The sequence below is a fragment of the Maylandia zebra genome, linkage group LG13, assembly GCF_041146795.1.
Source record: "Maylandia zebra isolate NMK-2024a linkage group LG13, Mzebra_GT3a, whole genome shotgun sequence".
NCBI lineage: Eukaryota > Metazoa > Chordata > Actinopteri > Cichliformes > Cichlidae > Maylandia > Maylandia zebra.
Window position 1 is genome coordinate 20,345,561 of NC_135179.1, and position 19,805 is coordinate 20,365,365.

Consider the following 19,805-nt stretch of genomic DNA (forward strand, 5'->3'; position numbering starts at 1 on the left):
TTATATTGTACTCAACTGCAATATATCCGTCAAAGTTTCCATTCCCTTGGCTGTTACAAGCCAGATATCTGATTTTGGGCAAGTTGGCTAAAGAGCAAACGCTTTGAAGATGGTTGACTATGAGGTAAGTCTTGGGTGTTAACACAGTACAAGTTAATTAGCACTGGGCTCCTGGTTGTAGAATTTGGCAGCTCCAGGCTAACTGCAGTGCCAGAGGTGAAGATGCCTTTGTTGGTGAGTAAAAACTCCTCATGTAATGTAAGGAATTTACAATATAGTATAATTTTTTTTAATATATATATTTTATAGTACTTTAGTCATTGACATAAATCACTGTCAGAGTTAAAAGGTTTTGGTGGTGGATTCAGCAAAGTCTATTAACTAGTTTTGTTGAACAAAAAATAGTGACTGTTATCCTATTAATTTAAATCCTAGCTCGTTTTTCTGTGGGCCGGACGGCCGTTTCCGGGGTCCTTCAGGGGGTCCTCGGACCCTCGTTTTGAGAGCATAGTTCTGGGCTCCTCGGGAAGCTTCTATGAGGAGTGAGTGAAGGAAGTCACAGCCCATGTTTGGAAATGTTCTCCCAGGGGCGCTGCAGCAGCAGCCGGTGGAGCTACAGTCAGCTGGACAGCTCGGAGTTGACCGCACACGGGATTTGTTTTTACTACGGAACGGATCAGCCTTGTGACGGGTGTTCATCATCATGGCTCAGGCAAAAATACAGGCGAAGATGAACGAGGCTACCTGTAGCAAGTTCAGCAGGACGCTATCCATGGCAGATCGCTCGGGGCGGCTGCTGGAAAGTTTGGACCAGCTGGAAATGAGGTAGTTAAGTAACGGGCCTTAGCATGAGCCACCTATTCAAGCATTGTCGTTTGTGGGATATATATGACTGCTCACATTTTCTATAACAAGTTATTACAGCGCTTAAAATGTGCCATAAAAGTAGCTTTAATTTCTTAGCGGTTTTCCGAGAACAGTTAATGATCACATGTTTTATAGGTGGGTTGCTTTAGGTTCGTAGCTCACAGCATCATAATCATTACTCTCGCAGTTTAAGGATGCTTTTCAATGGACGGTTATTGTCATGCTTTGTTGTTTCCAACAGGGTGGAGTCTTTACGCGAAGCGGCATCGGCCATGGAGCAGGAAAGGGAGTGCATCCTGGAAATGATTCAATCTCTACAGAACAGTCAAGAAATGCGTAACATCTGTGCTGGTGAGGCGGCTTGCTGACTATCACAACTTGAACTCAAAAGTCACGCGCTGGTTGATGTCACTGTGAACATATAGCCTCCTAGTATCATTTTGCTGTGTTTTGAATTCCTGTATTTTCTGCTCTGATGCCACTGCAACATTGTGATCCAATGAAGACACGCTTTGAAAGTTAACTTTGCTGTTGGGTGGAGGTGGGCTCGTGAATGTCTGAGGATTTAAAGAGTTCCACCCAAGTAGTTGTTTACAGCTCATGGATGTCATTTATACATCAAGCTCTATTTTAATGAAGGCACTAAACTAGGCTGAACATGCTCATTGAAAACCACCTGCAGTCTTTATTTGATTACCCGTATTTCTTTTCTTTTTTTTTTTTGTTTCCAAAGAAAGCGTCCACTTGCAAAGAAATCATTACAGTGTACAGTATTAGGCAGAAGTCTTGAGCCACTCCTTATTTCTTTCTACATTGACAGTAAAGTGGAAATAAGTGCAGTGATGTAGTAAAACATGCACAAATAAATAGAAATACAAAATATATGTGGCAAAACAGAATTTGGGCTACTGCCTTTTGTTCTGTTCTCTGTCAAAACGATCCCACCCTGCTTCAGTAATGTTGTGCTTTGGGCTCTGGGGAGTCCAGTCCATTACAGATAGTGTTCCATTGTGTGTTTCCTCTGTCTGGCTTTTAATCCATTAGCAATGTGTTTGGGATCATTGTCATGCTGAAAAATGAAGCCAATCAGATGCTTTCCAGATGGTACTGCATGGTGGATCAAAATCTGACGGTAGTTTTCTGTGTTCATAATTCATCAATTTTGACAAGATCCCTAACACCGCTGATACTTACTGCTGTGTCTCTTTCCTGACCTCCTCCATACATACTGATGACAGTTTGAGGCAGAAAATTCAAATTCAGCAGACTTGATTTTCTTTCTATTTATCTGCTGTAGATTGTTTTTACACCAGCTGCTTTGTCTCTCAGAGAATTTTTTTAGAAAGGCTTTGCAGATCTGAAGTGTAGATGTGTAAGCCCACCCTGTTGTTTTACACTGCATAAAATAACTGTGTCCCTGGCTTCTGGTAGACTGAGCACAGTCATGAACATGGAAACTTCAGATAATAAAGACAAGGGCAAGGATTTGAATTTAGATAAATCTAGCCAACATGCTACCCCTTACAAAACCTAGTTATCTGTGGTAAATGTATTTTTTCACTTAATGTATTTTATTTTATTTTTTCCCCTGTGTGTCGTGTCTCTTAGGAGAGAGAGAGGAGTTAACTTTAACTGCAGACCGTTTAATGGGCCGGACGCTGTCTGTGGAAATCTCTGTTGGGACAATCAGAAACCCGCAGCAGGAGGAGGCGCTACAAAAAGCCACATCCATCATAGATGAAATAGTGAAAAAGTTGCTGGACGACATGGAGGGGAGCAGGCAGAAGCTGCTGGCCCTGCACGCCGCATGTGTGACTGAAGCACCGGCCATTCCCATCGACCAGAAGTTTCAGGCCATTGTGATCGGTTGCGCTCTGGAGGACCAGAAGAACATAAAGCGGAGGCTGGAGACTCTATTGAGAAATGTTGAAAATGCTGAAAAGAACATCAAGATTATGGATCATCAAAAACTCGAGAACACAAAAGCAAACGGTAGTCAATAAGACTCATCACCAAAGCATTAAATGTGCCTTGAATGTTCGCTTTCAGAAGGCTGCTACTTGTAGCAAGAAAAGTGAGCAACAAATATCCAGTTTTACCAAATCATTGTCATTTTTACATTGATCTACTTAATATTGGTTACTTAATGTTTATACAATGTATGTGTGTGTTCACATATGCACCTAGTGCAGTAAAAGATTCTGAACAGCAATGAATTAAACAACTCTCTTTTTGTTTCATTGCCTCACTTTTAAATTTAGGTAGTTGATTTTGTAAGTGCACACACTACCTCTTTGTGTGAAATCAACACAAGATATATGGATTTTATTTTGTATTTGCACATATGAGTTTTATTTCAGATCACGTGTCAAAAAACAAAATAAACCTGTTGTCTTATGAGTGTCGGGCAGAGACTTCTTTAAATATACAGTGCAGCATGTGGCAAGTGCCTCTGTTTATTTAGAGGCATTATCCTCTACACCACGTGTCCACACACGTGGTGTAGAGGATAATCTATAGGACAAATTTTAAAATCGAGACTTACAACACTTAGTTGTTTTGTATCAAATAGAAAAACAATGTCAGCAGTGCAAAGGGCATACAATGTTTTAAGTAAGTAAAGGCTGCCTTTGTCTAGGAGCCCTACATATTATCACTTGCTCTTCCCCAGCGGATGGCATTTGAGCAAACTCATCTATTATTTGGCATAAGGATATGAAATAACATAGAATATGAGGATCATGAGGTATGAGTTTCTCGTGTCAAGGTACTAAGAGCAAGGCTAAACTTCTACACCCATGTTAGTTGTTTATTAACTTGTAAAACTGCCACGGGTACAGACAACCATCTTTTATCCAAACTGTCTGCACTTCTAAAATTACCTAACCTTATTCACTCTAACTAAATGTACCCAGTTAAAATAATAACAACATTCTGGTTAATGAAACTGTCATGAAATCATACAATGGATGCTCAAGAAATTTTTTATTTATATCAGATTGCCACTAAACACTGCCTCACAAACAAAACAACAGACACACAGTTGTGTGGCACACTCCAGGGTGTGACACAACAAAACTGCAAGTCGTGTCGTTTTTCTCAGGCTGAAAGCCAACACAAGTTGGTTTGTCTTTCTAAAGGTGTGAATCTGCTAATGAAGTCATGTGAGAAAAAGTAAAATTAAGACACAAAGATTACACCTGAGTGACAGCACTTAAGTATGGTTAGTTTTAACTGCTGATTCTTTAAAATTATACGCCATCTTAATGATAAAGTGCAGTGAATCAAGTCAGTCAAAAGACAAAGTAAACACAAACTAGCACAAGCTTGAGAAAAACATTACTTACAGATCTACTGTGAAGGCAATTAAAAAAAACAAAACAGCAAAAGGGTGGATTAAAATGTGTACTCTGAAGAATGTAAACATTGACAAGGCATTGTAATGATTAAACATTCACTGATATGGGAGGGGAAAAGGCCTGCATGCATTACAGTTATGCCACTTTGCTTGTCTTCAAAACAGCAGTTTACAAAAAAAAAAAAAAAAAACCCCTAATGGGAAACTGAAATGTGACACAATCTTAGTACCAACGGTGTAACTGTAGAACACATTTTAAGCACCTTTTGGTATTTTCACAATAGAAAAAAATTCTGAACACAGATCTGAAATCTTTTTTTCTTTTAAGAGTAAAGCATGCATGCACATGTATTCCCAGATGACCTATGTATTATAATTCCATTAGATAGCTACAACTGAAACTACTAAGGAAATGTTCATTCAAGACAGAAGATTTAATCTAAGACTTTTCTATATTACTAAATATTTTGTTGTGCTTGGTAAACCTGTGTAACCCAATAATGAGTTCTGAAAAACAGAAGGAAAGGTGAATACATTATACATTTCACAGATAGTTGTATTGAAAACTAAGGATTAGGACTGGGAGATTGTTTCTGGGAGTACTCTCATTTAGTTAGAAAGAAATGTAATTTTCTTGCATAATCAGGCACACGTAAGCGCTTCAATAGCAAAACATCCCCTCTTGATTGCCAACTTTTTGTAACACCTTCTGAGAGCATTCGTTTACATCCCGCCCTAAACTCCACACCACAGGTACAGTACCTACTGAGCAGTGAGCTTTCATTTTTCTTTTCACTTTCTGGCCCCAATACAGCTCCTTTTTTATAGTCTGGAGAAAGTTCTTCACAATCCAGGTCAAAAAACTAATAGGAGAATTCTGTATTGTGTTTAATGTACTCTGAATATATATGTCAAAGCTATAGAAATAATAAACAAAACAATGTAAACAACTGCAATCAAAAGCATAGTATTGTATTGTAACTGACAATTGGTTGTAACTTGAGGTACTATGATTGAAATAACAGATTTTTTTAGTGTAAATGGTGTTTTATGTCTAAAATAATTTGTTTAACAAGTGTAAGCAGACAGAAAAAGGACTATTTTTGTGTCATTGGTTATTGATATTTGGTTACATACCTATATCTATGAGAGCACATGTTTAACCACAGCTCAGAAAGAGAAAATTTGGCACATAAGATCAGTCAAAGCTATTGTGCTTCGTACAAAAATACTTCACGCAGAGATTTAACTCAGCGTTCAATCAGGACGAAGAATATAGTTTGAACCATTATCTGTTTAACAGTTAGAAAAATATGGAATAAAATAATCTGCTTATCTTTTATAATACATGCAAATGTATTGCACAGCTGAAATGTTAAACAGAATAACCACGTACAGAAGGAAAAGTCTCGATGGAGTGCAACTTTTGCTGTTACATACTTTGATGAGAGTCGGTATGTCAAGTTTCATTAAAACAAACAAACAAAAAAAAAAAGAGTGAAAAAAAAAGAAAGAGCAAAAGCCTCGGCCATAAGGGGGAAAATCCACCTGCACCAACAGCTAGAACTTCAGTTGTTTTGGGCATCATTAAATTAATAACACAACATACTGTAGCTGCAGTTGTTTCTTAAGGCAACCATTAGGAGGATCCAAGTATGTACAAAGGTTAGGTTTTGTGCCCAGATCGCTGATGAATATTCGAGACCGCAATACACCTATCAACATGGGGCGAGGAAGATGAACATTAGGTTAATAAAGTAATATAGTGTAGTGTAGTGTTTCCCAGTCTATGTGAGCTTTGGTCACTAACTGTCGCTACCTCAACAGCTTACAATAACGAGCAATCTAATGTCAGAAATAACTGTCGGTCAGTAAAATGAAATGATTTTCTCTAGAGGAGGCTGCAGCTTCCAAAGGGATTTTTAGTCTTCTTGGTTCTTTGCTTGTTAGGACGCAAAGTGATGACTTCTCTGCCGTTGCTGGAGCTCTGGTTGCAGACATTACTACTTGTTGTATTAAAAACACCTTTGGAAAAAAAACCAGAAAGAATGAGTAAAGGCTATTTAAAAGAAACAAAAACAAAACAAAACACCAGAGCTTAAATTGTGATACGAAAAAAGATTTCTTACCTATTTTATTGCTTGTTGTGTGGACCACCTCTGTCTCCTCTGCTGTTTGCTGTTTGAGTCGCTGTAGATACTTCTCAGCTAAATACTTAAAAACTAAATGAAGACAACAAGCAGAAATGTTATGACAGTAACATTAAGAAACAAGCCATTTTACTTGCATCTGATCAGTTGTTCAGATTTTCAGTAACCTACCCTCATTCACATTTAGGTCCTCTTTCACTGAAGCGCGATAAAATCTTAGCTTAAGCCTCTTAGCCAATGCTTCTGCCTCCTCACTGCAGTACAAGTGAAGGAAATACAGCACTTCTTAATTTTCTTCTAAATTAACAGGCTTATTTTCAATAAACAGTCAGCACTCTTTTCTTTAACAGTTAATTGCTTTTCTGTACCACCGAATCCTTACTTTTTTATAACAGTCTCTTCCAGGAGGTCAATTTTGTTTTGCACAAGAACTGTGGGAATATCTCCAACTTCTGCTTCCACCTTCTCCTTCCAGCTGTCAATAGCCTGAAATGAGTCCCGGTCTGTGGTGGAGAAGACAAGCACACATGCCTGCGCACCTGCAAAGTAAGATCACATACACAAACAGTTCACGTTCTCAAGCTGTTACATCTTGTAAAAAAAAAAAAGCATGTTGAACATGTTGCATAATTCATTGTCCAAGAGCAAAAACACAGATTGGATTTAAGAATAAGCCCTCTAGGAAATATATATGTATATATATACTAGTGCTTACACTTACACTGGTTGGAAGCCTAGAAATAGCCTAGAAATATGGGATAAGCAAACGTTATTTGTTGCAGAGGTGCAATCTTACCGCGGTAATAGGCCTTAGTGATGGCATCAAACTCCTCCTGCCCAGCAGTGTCCCAAAGCATTAATCGGACATCTTCATCATTTACACTAAAACGATGAGAAAAAAAATTGACTAGTTACATATTCATCCATCTATAATATCCTATTATATCCTACTCAGCACACTCTACTTGTTTTTCTATGTTAATAGACAATCACAAAAACAACAATTTTAAGACATTTGGAATAAAACATTTCCTTCAATAAACAAAAGTAATAATATTTAAATATATTTTTTAAATTCTCGTCAAATAACTTTCTCTTTTAATTATTATTTATAACATGGAAAAAAAATATTTTATCATGTTTTCTTCTAGGGTGGAAAATTATTTCATTTAACTCAAGAGGGCTCTTGTTCCTCCAGGAGTGTAATGACATACATGCGTACATACATACAGTACACAGTTACTAAGTAAAGTAAAATAAGTAAAAACTAGATAGGCATTCAATAGAAGAATTGAAGTAAAATAACAAAATAAAACAAAAAAAATCTGGTTAATTAACCAACATGGATGTCTTTGGACTGTCAGAGGAAACCAGAGTACCCAGAGAGAACCAACGCAGTCACAGAAAAGCCCGAGCCAGCCTGTGGATTCAAACCCAGGACCATCTTGCTGAGAGGCCACAATACTACTGCACCACTGTGCTGTGGTTAATAAAATATTAAATAATAATAATTAATGTTAATTAAATAAAAGCTAAATATAATATAACAAAGTGGCCTTTTTAAGTAAAATGTGTCAAATTTAGTAAAATTCAGTTTTTAAAAAAAGAGTAATTTCTGATTAAACCTAAAATGTGGGTACCAACAGGATTCCACATTCCAATATGTATTTAATATTGTAAAACAATTTTATACAGCTGAAGTTGTAGTTAGTTAACAGACCCTCTGTGACTTTGATTATAGACTATAACTGATAAATAATGTGGAACATCTTTCAAATGAACATCTTACAGTATCTGCCTTTCCAGGAAGTCCACTCCAATTGTCTTTTTGTAGTCTTTAGTGAAAATGCCCTTGCAGTAACGTTGGATCATACTGGACTTGCCGACAGCTCCGTTGCCGACCACGACCACTTTGATGGCCACTTCCATGTCCTCCTCCAACATGGTGATGACGTCTGGCTGATTTTCTCAGTTCCACTGTGCCTGTATTGTTTCAGAGCTGTGATGGGAGCACATGTACCGGCTGAAAGTATAAAATAAAATATTAGATACTACAAAAAAAAAAAAAAAAAAAAAAAAAAAAAAAAAACACACAAAAAAAGCCACACAAACACTGGACAAGTGCAACTCAAATGTGGTTTATATATGAATCACTCACTTCAGAGACATTGTCAGTTGAACAAATATGATGAAAACCAACTTTGTTACTCAGTTTATAAGTTACTTATAAATGCTGTTAAAGTGCGGCTGACAATCAAGCAAATTAGCAGAGGCGCAACTGACTGCTACTTCTTTTTAATACTAATCAAACTTATTTTCAGTTTGATATGTCAATATACTGTTACAAATGTAGTTGTCAAAGCCTAAAAAATGTTTTACAATACATTTTTATAGCCAACAGTCACAACTCAACTTTTATAGGCTTAATAGTATAATTATCATATTCGCCAGCAACACAAGCACTTCATTGCACTCTAATACATGGTGTCACATACACAATGTCTGTAATTAGCTTTTAAACTGTTATGGGTGCACATTTTACTAACTGTTGTAAAACAAATTTTCAGCTTGACTGGAGAGGTGGTTCACTATGTTTATTGTTCCATTAGTGCAGAAAACTGCAGACTCCGCATAGCAACCGTGTCCCCACAGCTATATACTTGGAGTGGCTGAGTGCTATGCTAAACAACATATTGTGGGAAAGCTGTTCTCAGTGGACACTGACAGCCTACTGCGTGACTGTAGTGTTCAACAGCCTGCTTGAATTTGAGTCACAATATGTATCTGTAATTGAGCTGAATGACACATCAGTTGGTATAACATGAAGGCAAAACACAGCTGAAAATAGAATAGTATGCTCGTCTTTTAATGTAAACTCTGTAAACTGTAAAGTCTTGACTTTGCATTTCTCTTTAGTTGAGCAAAGACCTCCTCTTCCTTTCAAGCAGCTAGTCCTCTCCTATTCAAGTGTAGTCGGTTCGCGATTTGTACTTTAAATATGTTTTATCATCACAGAAACTGTCAAACTGGGAGGTTAAGAAGCTGGTTATGTATTGTTTATTTATAACTACTATAAGTTCAGAGCAACGTGATTCAGATTTAGATAAATGATGATGATTCGCTTTAACAGTGTTTGAAAATGAGATCTGAATAATTGTGCTCTTAGTATCAACAACAATGTGGGGCAATCTTTTTGCACTGTGGTCATGTCTTATACCCCACATTTCTGAAATGAATTACAACTCTCCTCAGGTGATCTCAATAGGTCATGTTAGGGCAAGACCTCACAGAGGTTTCATTCTGAACCCCCACTGATGGTAATGTGAGTGACCCAAGTTGGGTTTTTTTTGTTTTGTTTTTTGTTTTTACATCTTAGCTCATTTGGTGACTCACATTATCAATAAGGATCACTTCCAAAAGGGTACCCCCAGGGTAAATACTTGTGACTTTCCATCATTTGTTTTTTTAAGGGAAAACGCCTCTTGAAAGAAGTCCAGCTGCCTTCTTTTTTCAAGCTCTAAAGAAGTGACTGGAAGGTGCAGTTTAACACTTCAAGACAGGTATCAGCTACACATTTAAACACAATATTCTCCATACCTGCACAAACAACTGTCCTGAGTAAATTCTGGGCTTTCAGGTCATCATTACCATATTCATACAATACAAATGTGATAACACAGAATCTGAAATATACAGGCCTACTGCATTTTTTTACATAACATGGTAGCAGGGTATGTTTTACATTGCTATGCACATAGTACTGAATTCTGCTCAGTATGAAGCAGATAATACACCTCCCTTTGCTAGACAGTGAGTCATCTTCATAGACTCACCGTTACTTGTCCAGGCCTCAAGGCGGGGCACCACAATTTTTTGAAGCAAAGACTGAATAACACAGATCAAAACGCCATGACACGCAACTAAGCTATTCAACTCTGTCGAAGACTTTTGCTATATGTAATGCGTTCATAGTCTCTGATGGGAATTAAGTTTGAAGTCAACTTCCCACTCCTCTTCTTCACTCAAATCCCTTGCCTTGGTCAAGATAAGACCTGTTGAATTGCTGAAAGGAGGCTCCCCTTGAAGTACAGAGCAGCTCCCGAGGTAGTGCGTTAAAGCTGGGTGAAATAAACGGTGAAGAAATGATGGGAAAGCATGCCAAAGAAGCGTGCAGTTTCTTACCTGTAAAACGACGCTACAACTCATCCAATGACATTAGGCGAGCTATGCAGTCAGCTAACCCACATCCACATATCTACAGCCTCCCGCCGCTCTTCTCCGTGGCAAGAGACGCAAGAGACTCCGCTGCTAAGGGTGCCTAGCTAAGATTAGCCACTTTTCACAGAAGAAAGACAACCTTCTGCTCCGTTCGCTAACGACTTCTTCCCTGTGTAATGCAAAAACGTTCTCTCCTAAACGAAAGATACCGTTTATTGACTGTCAACACCTGAGGTCACTCTCATGACATTTATAGAATGGATATGCATTGCTGCCTATTTCAGTGAGCTACGTTGCGCGTGAGAGCTAGCCAGGCAGGCTGTTGGCTAGCTCGCTAGTGTTTGTTGCTAAGCAGCAGAGCCAAAGAATGCACAAAGCAAGAGAGTCGGCGTGGACGCGCCTCTGTCCTCGGGAGTCTTGGGAACACTTGTAGTTCTCATATGTTAGCCCTAAAAGTCACGTCTGTTTAAACGCTGAATTATTGTTGATATTTTTTTTATTCACAACCATTATATATGTCTTCTACGCGTGTTTTATGTGGACGGATCACAACAACCAAGAAAAAAGCGTGTGAAAATTACTCACAACCGGATTAAAAAGTGAATTTTACTTTCAGGTATGTGAAGTAAAATGCATGTTATAAAGCAGAAACACGGAAATGTGTTAAAAGGGAGTAAATGTACTTTCCACTACAGTTTCTCCCTTTCTGAATATGTGTCATTAATGTGAAACTATCAAATAGTTTGTTAAATAACTTTAAATAACTGCAGCTTCATTTTTTTTAAAAAGGCAGAAAACACCTAACCGTCTGCTGAGAAAATTGTAGCAATGGTTGATGTTAGTTTAAAAACGTACCGACGTTTGTTTTTGTATAGGTTCATTTTACTGTATGCATATGAAACTTACCAAAAATGAGCAGAATTTGGGTTAGAATTTTTGTTTTGTTTTGTTTATTGAGTTAGCCACAAAATAAACTAAAATGTCTCTATAATATAACATGACCATTTACCAATTTCTCTAAATACAAAACTTTTGTACGTCAAAACAGAATACTTTGGATTACATACAGTGGAAAAATAAATGGGAAATGTCTGATCTATTTCGACCACAAAAATCATAGGAATAAATGACATGGAATTTAAACCTTTCCTGAAAGTGCTTTACAGAATATATTCTGTTTATTTTAAATCTAACATTCTTGTGTCAAACATGCGGTGTTTCATTCATTCCTACATACACACCCGTATATCCATATGCAGTGTCTGTGTGAAGAGAAGTTTATATGCTAAGGACAATGCCAGTAATCCTTATTTGTGGGAATTTGCTGATCTGATAGGTAAACTGTCTGTGGAGTAGTGATATTTCAGAAGAAAATCAGTTCAACCAACCTTATCAAATGGGCATTTGGGAAAGGGGTTTCTGTATGATTTTTTTAATATCTTTAAATTTTAAAGTTTAATTTCAAAGCTGTTATGAATCGTTTGAAAAACAATGATTTTCTTGATTTGAAGATAAGGTGAACCCGCGTTTTAGTGGGGCATTTGTTATGTAATACACGTGCGCTCGTGAGTTTGTGTCGGATTTGGTTCAAACGCCAAAAAACAGAAATAGAAACATAGTGTGAAATAGCAGTGGCTTGTCTTGGCTCAAGCCAAGTTTGGGTAATAGTATTTTAAAAGAAACTGTTTGCCTGTTTTTTTCATGGAGGTCATCGTTACTTTGAGAGACGGGGCGGGCTGTCCTAAAAAGTAAAACGAGTACACACCACTTCACAACTTTCGTTCTCTTCCGGTGTCGGATGCAACGTCATATTTTTTACCCGCGTTTGTTGAACAGCCCCTTTTGTTTGGCGGGACTGCGTTATTTGGAGTCTAAAAGCTTCATCTAATCGGTAATGTAACGACAGTATTATATGCTTCTTGTTGCTCCTCAACCGTGAAATAAGTTTCTCGGGCTGTTTTTGAGCTCGGTCTTTTCAATGCAGTTTAAACTCAAATCTGATACCTAGCAAACGTCAAAGTTGGATTGTTTTTCACTACCCTTAACGTCTTGCTATGGGCTCTATTGCTAACTTAAGCTAAATAGTCTCTGTTAGCGGCTACATTTAGCCTTAAATGTAGAAATTGAGTTTATGAGAACGACAGTTACTGACTGCTGAGCCAGTGTAACATAACAAAACATACACAGCTTCACACTGTCAGTTCAGTTTGTGTGCAGAGGCTGATTTTTAGATGTCAGGAACATTTCGACTCTTCATCACAGTCTCTCAGCTATGGATTGAAGAGACGATTAGTCAAGGAGAAGCTCCGTTTGCCAAGTTTTGCTTTAAGTGATACCGGGTGCCACTTATGCACTGACTGATTAAAGGTTAATAGCAGATGCTGTGCAGAAATTCGTTTGTTCTGATTTTGTATGGCAGCATCCTTTACCGTTTGAAATCAAAGAAGCTCAATGAATTTCTTAATGTTTGTTAGTTATAAGCGTTTTAATGGTGGCTCGGGTCTTCTCCACAATAGTGTGTTTTATTTATTCAACTCCTAGTAAGGAGAAAATGGCAAAATCAAGCGTTATGCGTTTGAAATAAGAACAGCTTATTTAATTTCCATGAATTTGTATTGAATGTCGCTTTGGTCAATGGCTCACTACATCAGATATGGCAGGTTTGGGACCCAGCTTGTTAGCAAGTGGTACATTAAAACATGCTTGATTTCTTTTACCATCAGGCACTATGCAGTTTGGAGGCAGAAAAAAGAAGATTAGCACTATCCCTCAGTCGGAGCTCTATGGGCAGCACCTGCAGTTTTATGGACAGCCTCCTCTTGAAAACATCTCTCTCTCTGAATTTGAAACATTTGCTGCGGAACGACTGAAGTGTAAGATTTGTCTCATACTACTTGTGAAATCAAATGATGAAAATTACTGTAAGCATTGTTTTCTCTGCTCTTGTGTAATACATTTTATTTAGGACATGTGGTTTGTAATGTTTGTTTTAATGCCACTGTAGTGTTGAAGACTGTGGAGAACTTGGGTGTGAGCCATGTCAAGCTTACAGATCCGTATAGACGCAAACTTGAGAGTCAGCTTAAAGCTCTGAACTTTCCTTACAGACCAGATGCTGTGAGTATGTTTCCCATTGTGCACCTTTAAACAGTATTAATGAGTCAGTTATTGCATTGTGTTGTCAACAACTTCAACTAAAGCTTTATCACAAAGAGATTTCTTTTTAAACTTTTACCCGCTATGTGTTTTAATGAAAACACAGGGGTTGGATTTGTTTAGGGTCCTGTAATATCACACTGCACTTCATGGTGCTTGTCCCCCCCTTGTGAGTGAGACATATCTAATAAACTGGCATAGCTTTTAGTAGGGCTGAACGATTATGGAAAATAATCTAATTGCGATTTTTTGCCCCAATATTGCGATTGCGATGCGATATGCGATTATTTTTTAAGGTCTTTGTCTTCTGTATTATTAAACAAAGACAAGCAATACATCATATAGTATGGCCAATACTATATTACATTAATTTTAAACTGTTCTTTCCTGGAAGACAGACCTCTGTTATGATGACATGAGGTGATGCATGAATTGATGACTGACATTTTTATTTAACTTCTTCAATCACAACAGTATATTTGAACATACACAATAGTTTATTTTTAGCTTACAAACATCTGAGCATAAAGTGCTGACAAGGAACCCTGGTGTAAACATTAAAATGAAAGTCAGTGCAATGTGCAGATTGCAGAAATATACATAAAAAAAATCAGTGGCTTTACCACACTCAGTTTTTCGACATCTGTGAACTACTAGACAGTCATTAAATTAAAAAATAATATTAAATAAATAAAACTAATAAATAAAAAATGCACACATCTTACTGATCTCTGCAGTCAGTAACATTACACATTTTTATATATTTTATTTATTGTTTACTCTATTTAATTTGTAAAATATGTGTACACACACACACACACACACACACACACACACACGTGTAGAAAAATATTTAGTATACACATCCAGAAATGCATATACTATTATATATTGTACATATATTTATTAGTTTCAGATGTAGCCATTCTTGTATTTTGCTTGTTTACATTATTGTATTTTGCACAACTCTGTTGCTTGTGAAGCTCGCACACAAGAATTTCACTCACATGTGCTGTACCAATGTACCTGCACATGTGATGTGACAATAAAAGTGATTTGATTTGATTTGACATAAAGTGCAAACATAATAGCAATTGTATAAACAATGAGTATGGCTCAGCTAGCCATAATCATCCTAGCTCACAGGTTTTTTGCTAGGAAGACCAGCATATCTACTTTTGCTGGCTTTAAGGATGAGCGAGTGCAGGTCACTATATTCCCTCCAGTGCTGAACAGACGCTCTGAGGGGGCACTTGTGGCTGGCACACACAGATATTTGCGGGCCATCTTGCACAGTCGTGGAAAGTGAATGTTGTGCACCTTCCACCAGGCTAAGGGATCATCTTCTCCGTCAATGACAGGGGTCAACAGGTAACTATTCAACTCTGTCTTCACGACATCTTCAAGTGGCAGAGGCAAAGCTGAAGAGGCCGCACTGGTCCTCAGACGGTCGGGTAGGCCGGAAGTAAACGGCCATGAAATTGGACAGTCTAGCCTTCTGATTAGCGTCACCGCTGTCTCGGTGGAGCTTAATAAACTCGGCCGTCTGCTTCTTGCTATCTAAAATATAACCAGACACTGGTGTAAATTCTCGACTGTCTCATACTTCTGTTTAATAAGTTTTCTGTTTGACGTTTAGTCAGCTGTGTGAAAACCAAGGAGGAACCCACCCGGGGGATTAATAAAGTTTTATTTTATCTAATCTAATAACTTTAATCTCAGCCAAACCGATTTAATCACGAACAAACAAAACACTGAAAAAAGCCCAACAATAACATTTTTAGGTTCTCTAAGTGACTTATATATTACGTTTAACCCGAGCAGCGAAAGTCCGCGGTGATCTGAAAATGATGTGCAGGGAGTTGTGCCGTTCTCGGCCGCATCAGTAACCCTCGAGCTCCCGGCTAGCTATCGAGCTGGTGGGTAGCAGACTCCTCCTAAAACGTCGAAGCACTTTTGCAAATATGCGATATCTTGATAAACCGAGCAGATATTTGATGTTTACACAACTACTTTCTCGCCTGAAAATATGTTAAAAGTTTATTTTGTGACCCAGAAAGATTAGTATGAGTAATTTTAAAACTTAGTAGCGGCCGCCATTGTTGGAAACTGGAGTTTGGCTGGGCCGTGCTGTGAATTCTGGAATATGGTAGGCCACGAAGGACACACCCGACCCATCCTTCAAATTCGGGGAAAAGGAGGACGCATTTGTCGGCTACATTCGGAGGAGTCTACGAATTTGGACAGCCTTCGGCGCGTCGCTGTGACGTAATCGGTCTACAAATGCGGCCTCAGGAGGATGCAGCCCATGAATTTGGACATGTCCAGAGTATAATCGCAGCCTTTGCGGTTAGAAAATTGCACTTGATCATGTCGCGATATTATCGCAAATGTGATATATCGTTCAGCCCTAGCTTTTAGAGTGAGACCAGTGTTTAGCTCGATGTGTATTGACACAGTATTGACTTTGAGGAGTTAAGCTTGCGCAGGATCCATCAAATTCTCTTTGCAATAGTGATGAAATAGCATGATTTAGCAATAAAATGTATTTGTATTAGTAAAGAAGAGACACTGCTGGGTGTTGCTGAAAACGTGACTCATTTACTAACATTTTAAGACCCTATGCTGAATTACAAGAGCCTGAGATAATGGAAGTTAGTGTACAGCTACCATAAACATGACTTTTAGTACATGATAATTTTTTCATATATGTAAAAAACAAAAACTGTACAACATGACAAGAAGTGGTGAATGATGATTAAATGGTTGACATCTATTTGTCTTTCAAATTAACTAATTGTTTTCTAACTCTTAAGGATGACAAGAAATCTCAAAGTGGACCAATTGAATATGAAAAACGAAGAAAAGACCATATCTCCCACTTCATTCTCAGACTGGCCTACTGCCAAACGTAAGTCTTTAGTCTCCATTTAGGAATACTGGAAAATGTGGTCAGAATATAAGTTGTTCAGCTGCAAAAGATAAATGTTTATTTCCATTTGTCTCTCAAAGGGAAGATCTGAGGCGCTGGTTTATACAACAGGAAGTTGATCTTTTCCGCTTCCATTTTACTGAGTTGGTCCCAAAACAACAACTGGCATTTCTTCACAAGAATAATCTCCATTATGACACAGTAAGCTTTCCTAAAGAAAACACTTGACATATTTCAAAAATATTTTTTTTCTGGAAATTTAAGTTGAGGAGGCTTACCACAAAAAAATTCCAACTGGGAACTTTTACAACTGGGAATTTCTGTCTTCTTGTAATAGTGACTTATTCAGAAACACACAATTAGTCTTTTTTTTTTTTATATCACCTTGAAAATTTACTTACTTATATTTGATTAACTTACATTTAAGTGCCTCTTTACCATAATGTGTTTTAGAAACTATATCTTGGATTTTGTTTCTATGTCAGGCTCAGAGTATGTTGAGGACACGGGCCTAAATCCATGCCAGTTGTTTCTATACACAGCATAGTGGTGTTCAGTTGTATTTTCACTAGGTGGAGCTGTTCAATCATCATAACATCTTCCATCTTTAAAAAGTTGGCCCTATTCAGTAAAAGATTTAATTGTGAAAAAAATTATATTTCAAATATGTGTGTATTATTTTTTTAAATAATAAATCCCAAAACATAAATATAATATATATAGTTTACACTATATATTATATAGTGTACTTAGTCTCTGTTTTGCTTTTAGGCTCACAAAAGGAAAGAACTACAGTAGGTTTGGATAACATGGTGGTGGCGGGGTGTAAGCAAGAATGCAAAGCCAACTTTAGGTTTTTGTTTTGTTTTTTTAAACAATGTTTGTTTTCCACAAGCTTATTAACATCATATTAACAGTTCAGCTTATGCAACTCCTCAATGAAATCTCACAACTTTTCAGATTAGCAGCGAGGAGAAGACTGCGCTGAAGGATCAACTTATAAACTCCAGCTTTGGCGTCAGTGGAATCAAGGTGATGGAACACGAGTTCTACAAGGTGAGACATATATATAGTGTAGGTTATAGTTTATATTCACGAACACACCACAGAGGGAATGTAACTTCCAAGACATCTAGACAGTGGCCCTGTTAGGTTGATGTGTCATGATGGCTCGAGTTCTCTTTCTGCATAGTTAAGAGTCATTCAGGAGAGTTTTTGAAGTAGCGATCATTAAAGGTAATAGCACAGTGCAGGATAATATATGGTGTAAGGTAGGTTGGTCAGACTTTGCAGAACATCTTGGATCCTGTGTTTTGAATTCTAGTAACGTCTTCTTTTTGTCCAGTATTAGACTTGGACAAATTACCCCTCAAGCTTTCTCATTTGCATCATATCTATTGTGTAATGCTTACATGTGTGAGAGTACTTTTATACACTGGAGTAAAACTCTGATTTGTCTGCTTAGCGCTACTTTTTTTTTTTTTTTTTAATAAACCCCTCATCCCCTGGAGCCAGTATCTCATCAGATAGAGACAGATCATCACCGATATGAAATAAATGAGCAAATATTTCTCCCCGGGGCAGTTTAAACCAACATTATGGAAAAAATCCAGCTTTTCCAAATGTAGAATTACAACGCCACATGTGTTTATCTTACTCTTACTAAAGAAATGCATTGACATTATGTTGTATATTCCGATGTGCATAGTAGGCAAATCTTTTAAAGGCTGTGATTATGTTCTGTCAGTCAGGTCTCTACTCATAATGATTTAACATGCAAATGGATTAAATGCAGTTTTTCTATTAACAGAATTTAAAAGCTAGAGTTTAATTTAAATTTCCTTGCTACTGACAATCATTTTCACTGGGAGAATGTAAATCATCCCATTTGGTTTGCTGAGCTTAAATTGTATCCTTGGATCACAATTTAAGCAGCCAAATTACTAAGGACACACGGCTGGCCTTTATACTGTGAACACATTAATGATTTAATTGGTTTTTTTTTTTCTTCCTCCAACTGTCATTATGTTTTAAAGGTGCCTTTTCAAGATGCCCTGGATCTTGTGCGACTGAGGAAAGTGTACCTCAAACAAGGCTATGCATACATTCCCCATCAGGATATTGTCACCATTGTTCTCAATGATTTCCGCACAAGGCTGTCTAAAGCTCTTGCAGTAAGTGAAATTTTATTTTTTTGTGTTGTTAACACAATAATGGAGGAGCACAATTGAGAATTCTCAGCATTTTGTTGCTTTTTAAGCCTAAACATAAGAGTTCAAACTTAAATCTGAGCTTTTTAAAACCTCCAAATCTGAATATGCTTTGAACTCCAGTATTGTTCAGACTACAGTACACATGTAGGCCCATTTTATTGCCTCCAGTACAATACTATCTTTAATCATCACCTTTGTGACTAGGGGTGGGTTTTGATCATCGATTTATCGATTAAAATCGATTCTGGCTTGGATAACGTGATATCGATTCATTAAAATCCTGAATCGATTTTTTTAAATATTAATTTATTTTGACCGAAACGCCAGAGGTTAAACCTCACAAAATTTCAAGAACCACCAAACAGCTAAAACAGTAAATGAGAGCAGGTACACGGATTCTGCACAAAGATGTAAACACAAAGCTCGGAGCCTCCAACGGATCAGAATCAGTGAGATGTCGCATTTCTCACCCGACGGCACGGACACGGTCGGGGCTGAAAGCCGACAGCTCGCTGATTCTGATGTTTCGGCGTGTCTGCGCTTTGTGTTTACACCCTTTTTGCGGCGATTCTAAAGCTGTTAGTTTTATCTCTCTCCAAACAATATTGACCAAACCAGCAGCAAAAGAAGATCCAAACTAAGCTTCACAAAAACATCGTCATGAATTCCCTCTGACTTTTGCTGTTTTGCTTCCACCACGATAAAATCACACGTCATGCACAGCTCTCTCTCTCTCTCTCTCGCTTTCTCTCTGTACTTCAAGAACAGTTTCCCGTCTAAAAATCTGTTTTCTGCATTATTCGCTTGCTTGTTACGCACAAGTCTACCATTTACAGCGCTGTCGGCCGCTGTTTTGTTTTTTTCCCTTTTACTTACTTCCGAAAAGAAAACCTAATTTCTGCCGTTCAATA

At 37.7% G+C, this 19,805-nt stretch overlaps 3 protein-coding genes across 5 annotated transcripts in view; 2 read left to right on the forward strand and 1 right to left on the reverse strand.

Annotated features, from left to right (window-relative positions):
- The first annotated feature begins 332 nt into the window (after positions 1 to 332).
- Positions 333 to 3,268, forward strand: bag2 (BCL2 associated athanogene 2). Of its 2 annotated transcripts, none has more exons than XM_004555966.6 (3): positions 333 to 825; positions 1,109 to 1,218; positions 2,476 to 3,268. In XM_004555966.6, exons 1-3 carry the CDS (start codon positions 704 to 706, stop codon positions 2,868 to 2,870), a joined length of 627 nt encoding a protein of 208 aa, XP_004556023.1. In that variant the 5' UTR covers positions 333 to 703; the 3' UTR covers positions 2,871 to 3,268. The 2 variants fall into 2 exon arrangements, with proteins under 2 accessions (XP_004556023.1, XP_004556024.1); XM_004555967.6 differs by lacking the exon at positions 333 to 825 and adding an exon at positions 844 to 1,002.
- Positions 3,269 to 3,833: 565 nt separating this feature from the next.
- On the reverse strand, positions 3,834 to 10,955 carry rab23 (RAB23, member RAS oncogene family). Its single transcript, XM_004555970.5, has 7 exons — positions 10,558 to 10,955; positions 8,165 to 8,398; positions 7,172 to 7,257; positions 6,758 to 6,914; positions 6,547 to 6,629; positions 6,355 to 6,447; positions 3,834 to 6,250 (listed from the first exon to the last, which is right to left on the reverse strand). The coding sequence occupies exons 2-7, from the start codon at positions 8,317 to 8,319 to the stop codon at positions 6,117 to 6,119; spliced, it is 708 nt and encodes a 235-aa protein (XP_004556027.1). The 5' UTR covers positions 8,320 to 8,398; positions 10,558 to 10,955; the 3' UTR covers positions 3,834 to 6,116.
- Positions 10,956 to 10,969: 14 nt separating this feature from the next.
- prim2 (DNA primase subunit 2) overlaps positions 10,970 to 19,805 on the forward strand; it is a 30,153-nt gene continuing 21,317 nt past the window's right edge. The window contains exons 1-7 of one of the 2 annotated variants that reach the window (XM_004555968.2): positions 10,970 to 11,209; positions 13,317 to 13,466; positions 13,598 to 13,710; positions 16,566 to 16,660; positions 16,762 to 16,882; positions 17,642 to 17,737; positions 18,718 to 18,855. In XM_004555968.2, the coding sequence (XP_004556025.1) occupies positions 13,322 to 13,466; positions 13,598 to 13,710; positions 16,566 to 16,660; positions 16,762 to 16,882; positions 17,642 to 17,737; positions 18,718 to 18,855 (708 nt within the window). In that variant the 5' untranslated portion in view covers positions 10,970 to 11,209; positions 13,317 to 13,321. Of the gene's footprint in view, positions 11,210 to 12,340; positions 12,485 to 13,316; positions 13,467 to 13,597; positions 13,711 to 16,565; positions 16,661 to 16,761; positions 16,883 to 17,641; positions 17,738 to 18,717; positions 18,856 to 19,805 lie in introns of those variants that run through there. The other variant, XM_004555969.3, reaches the window with a different exon arrangement.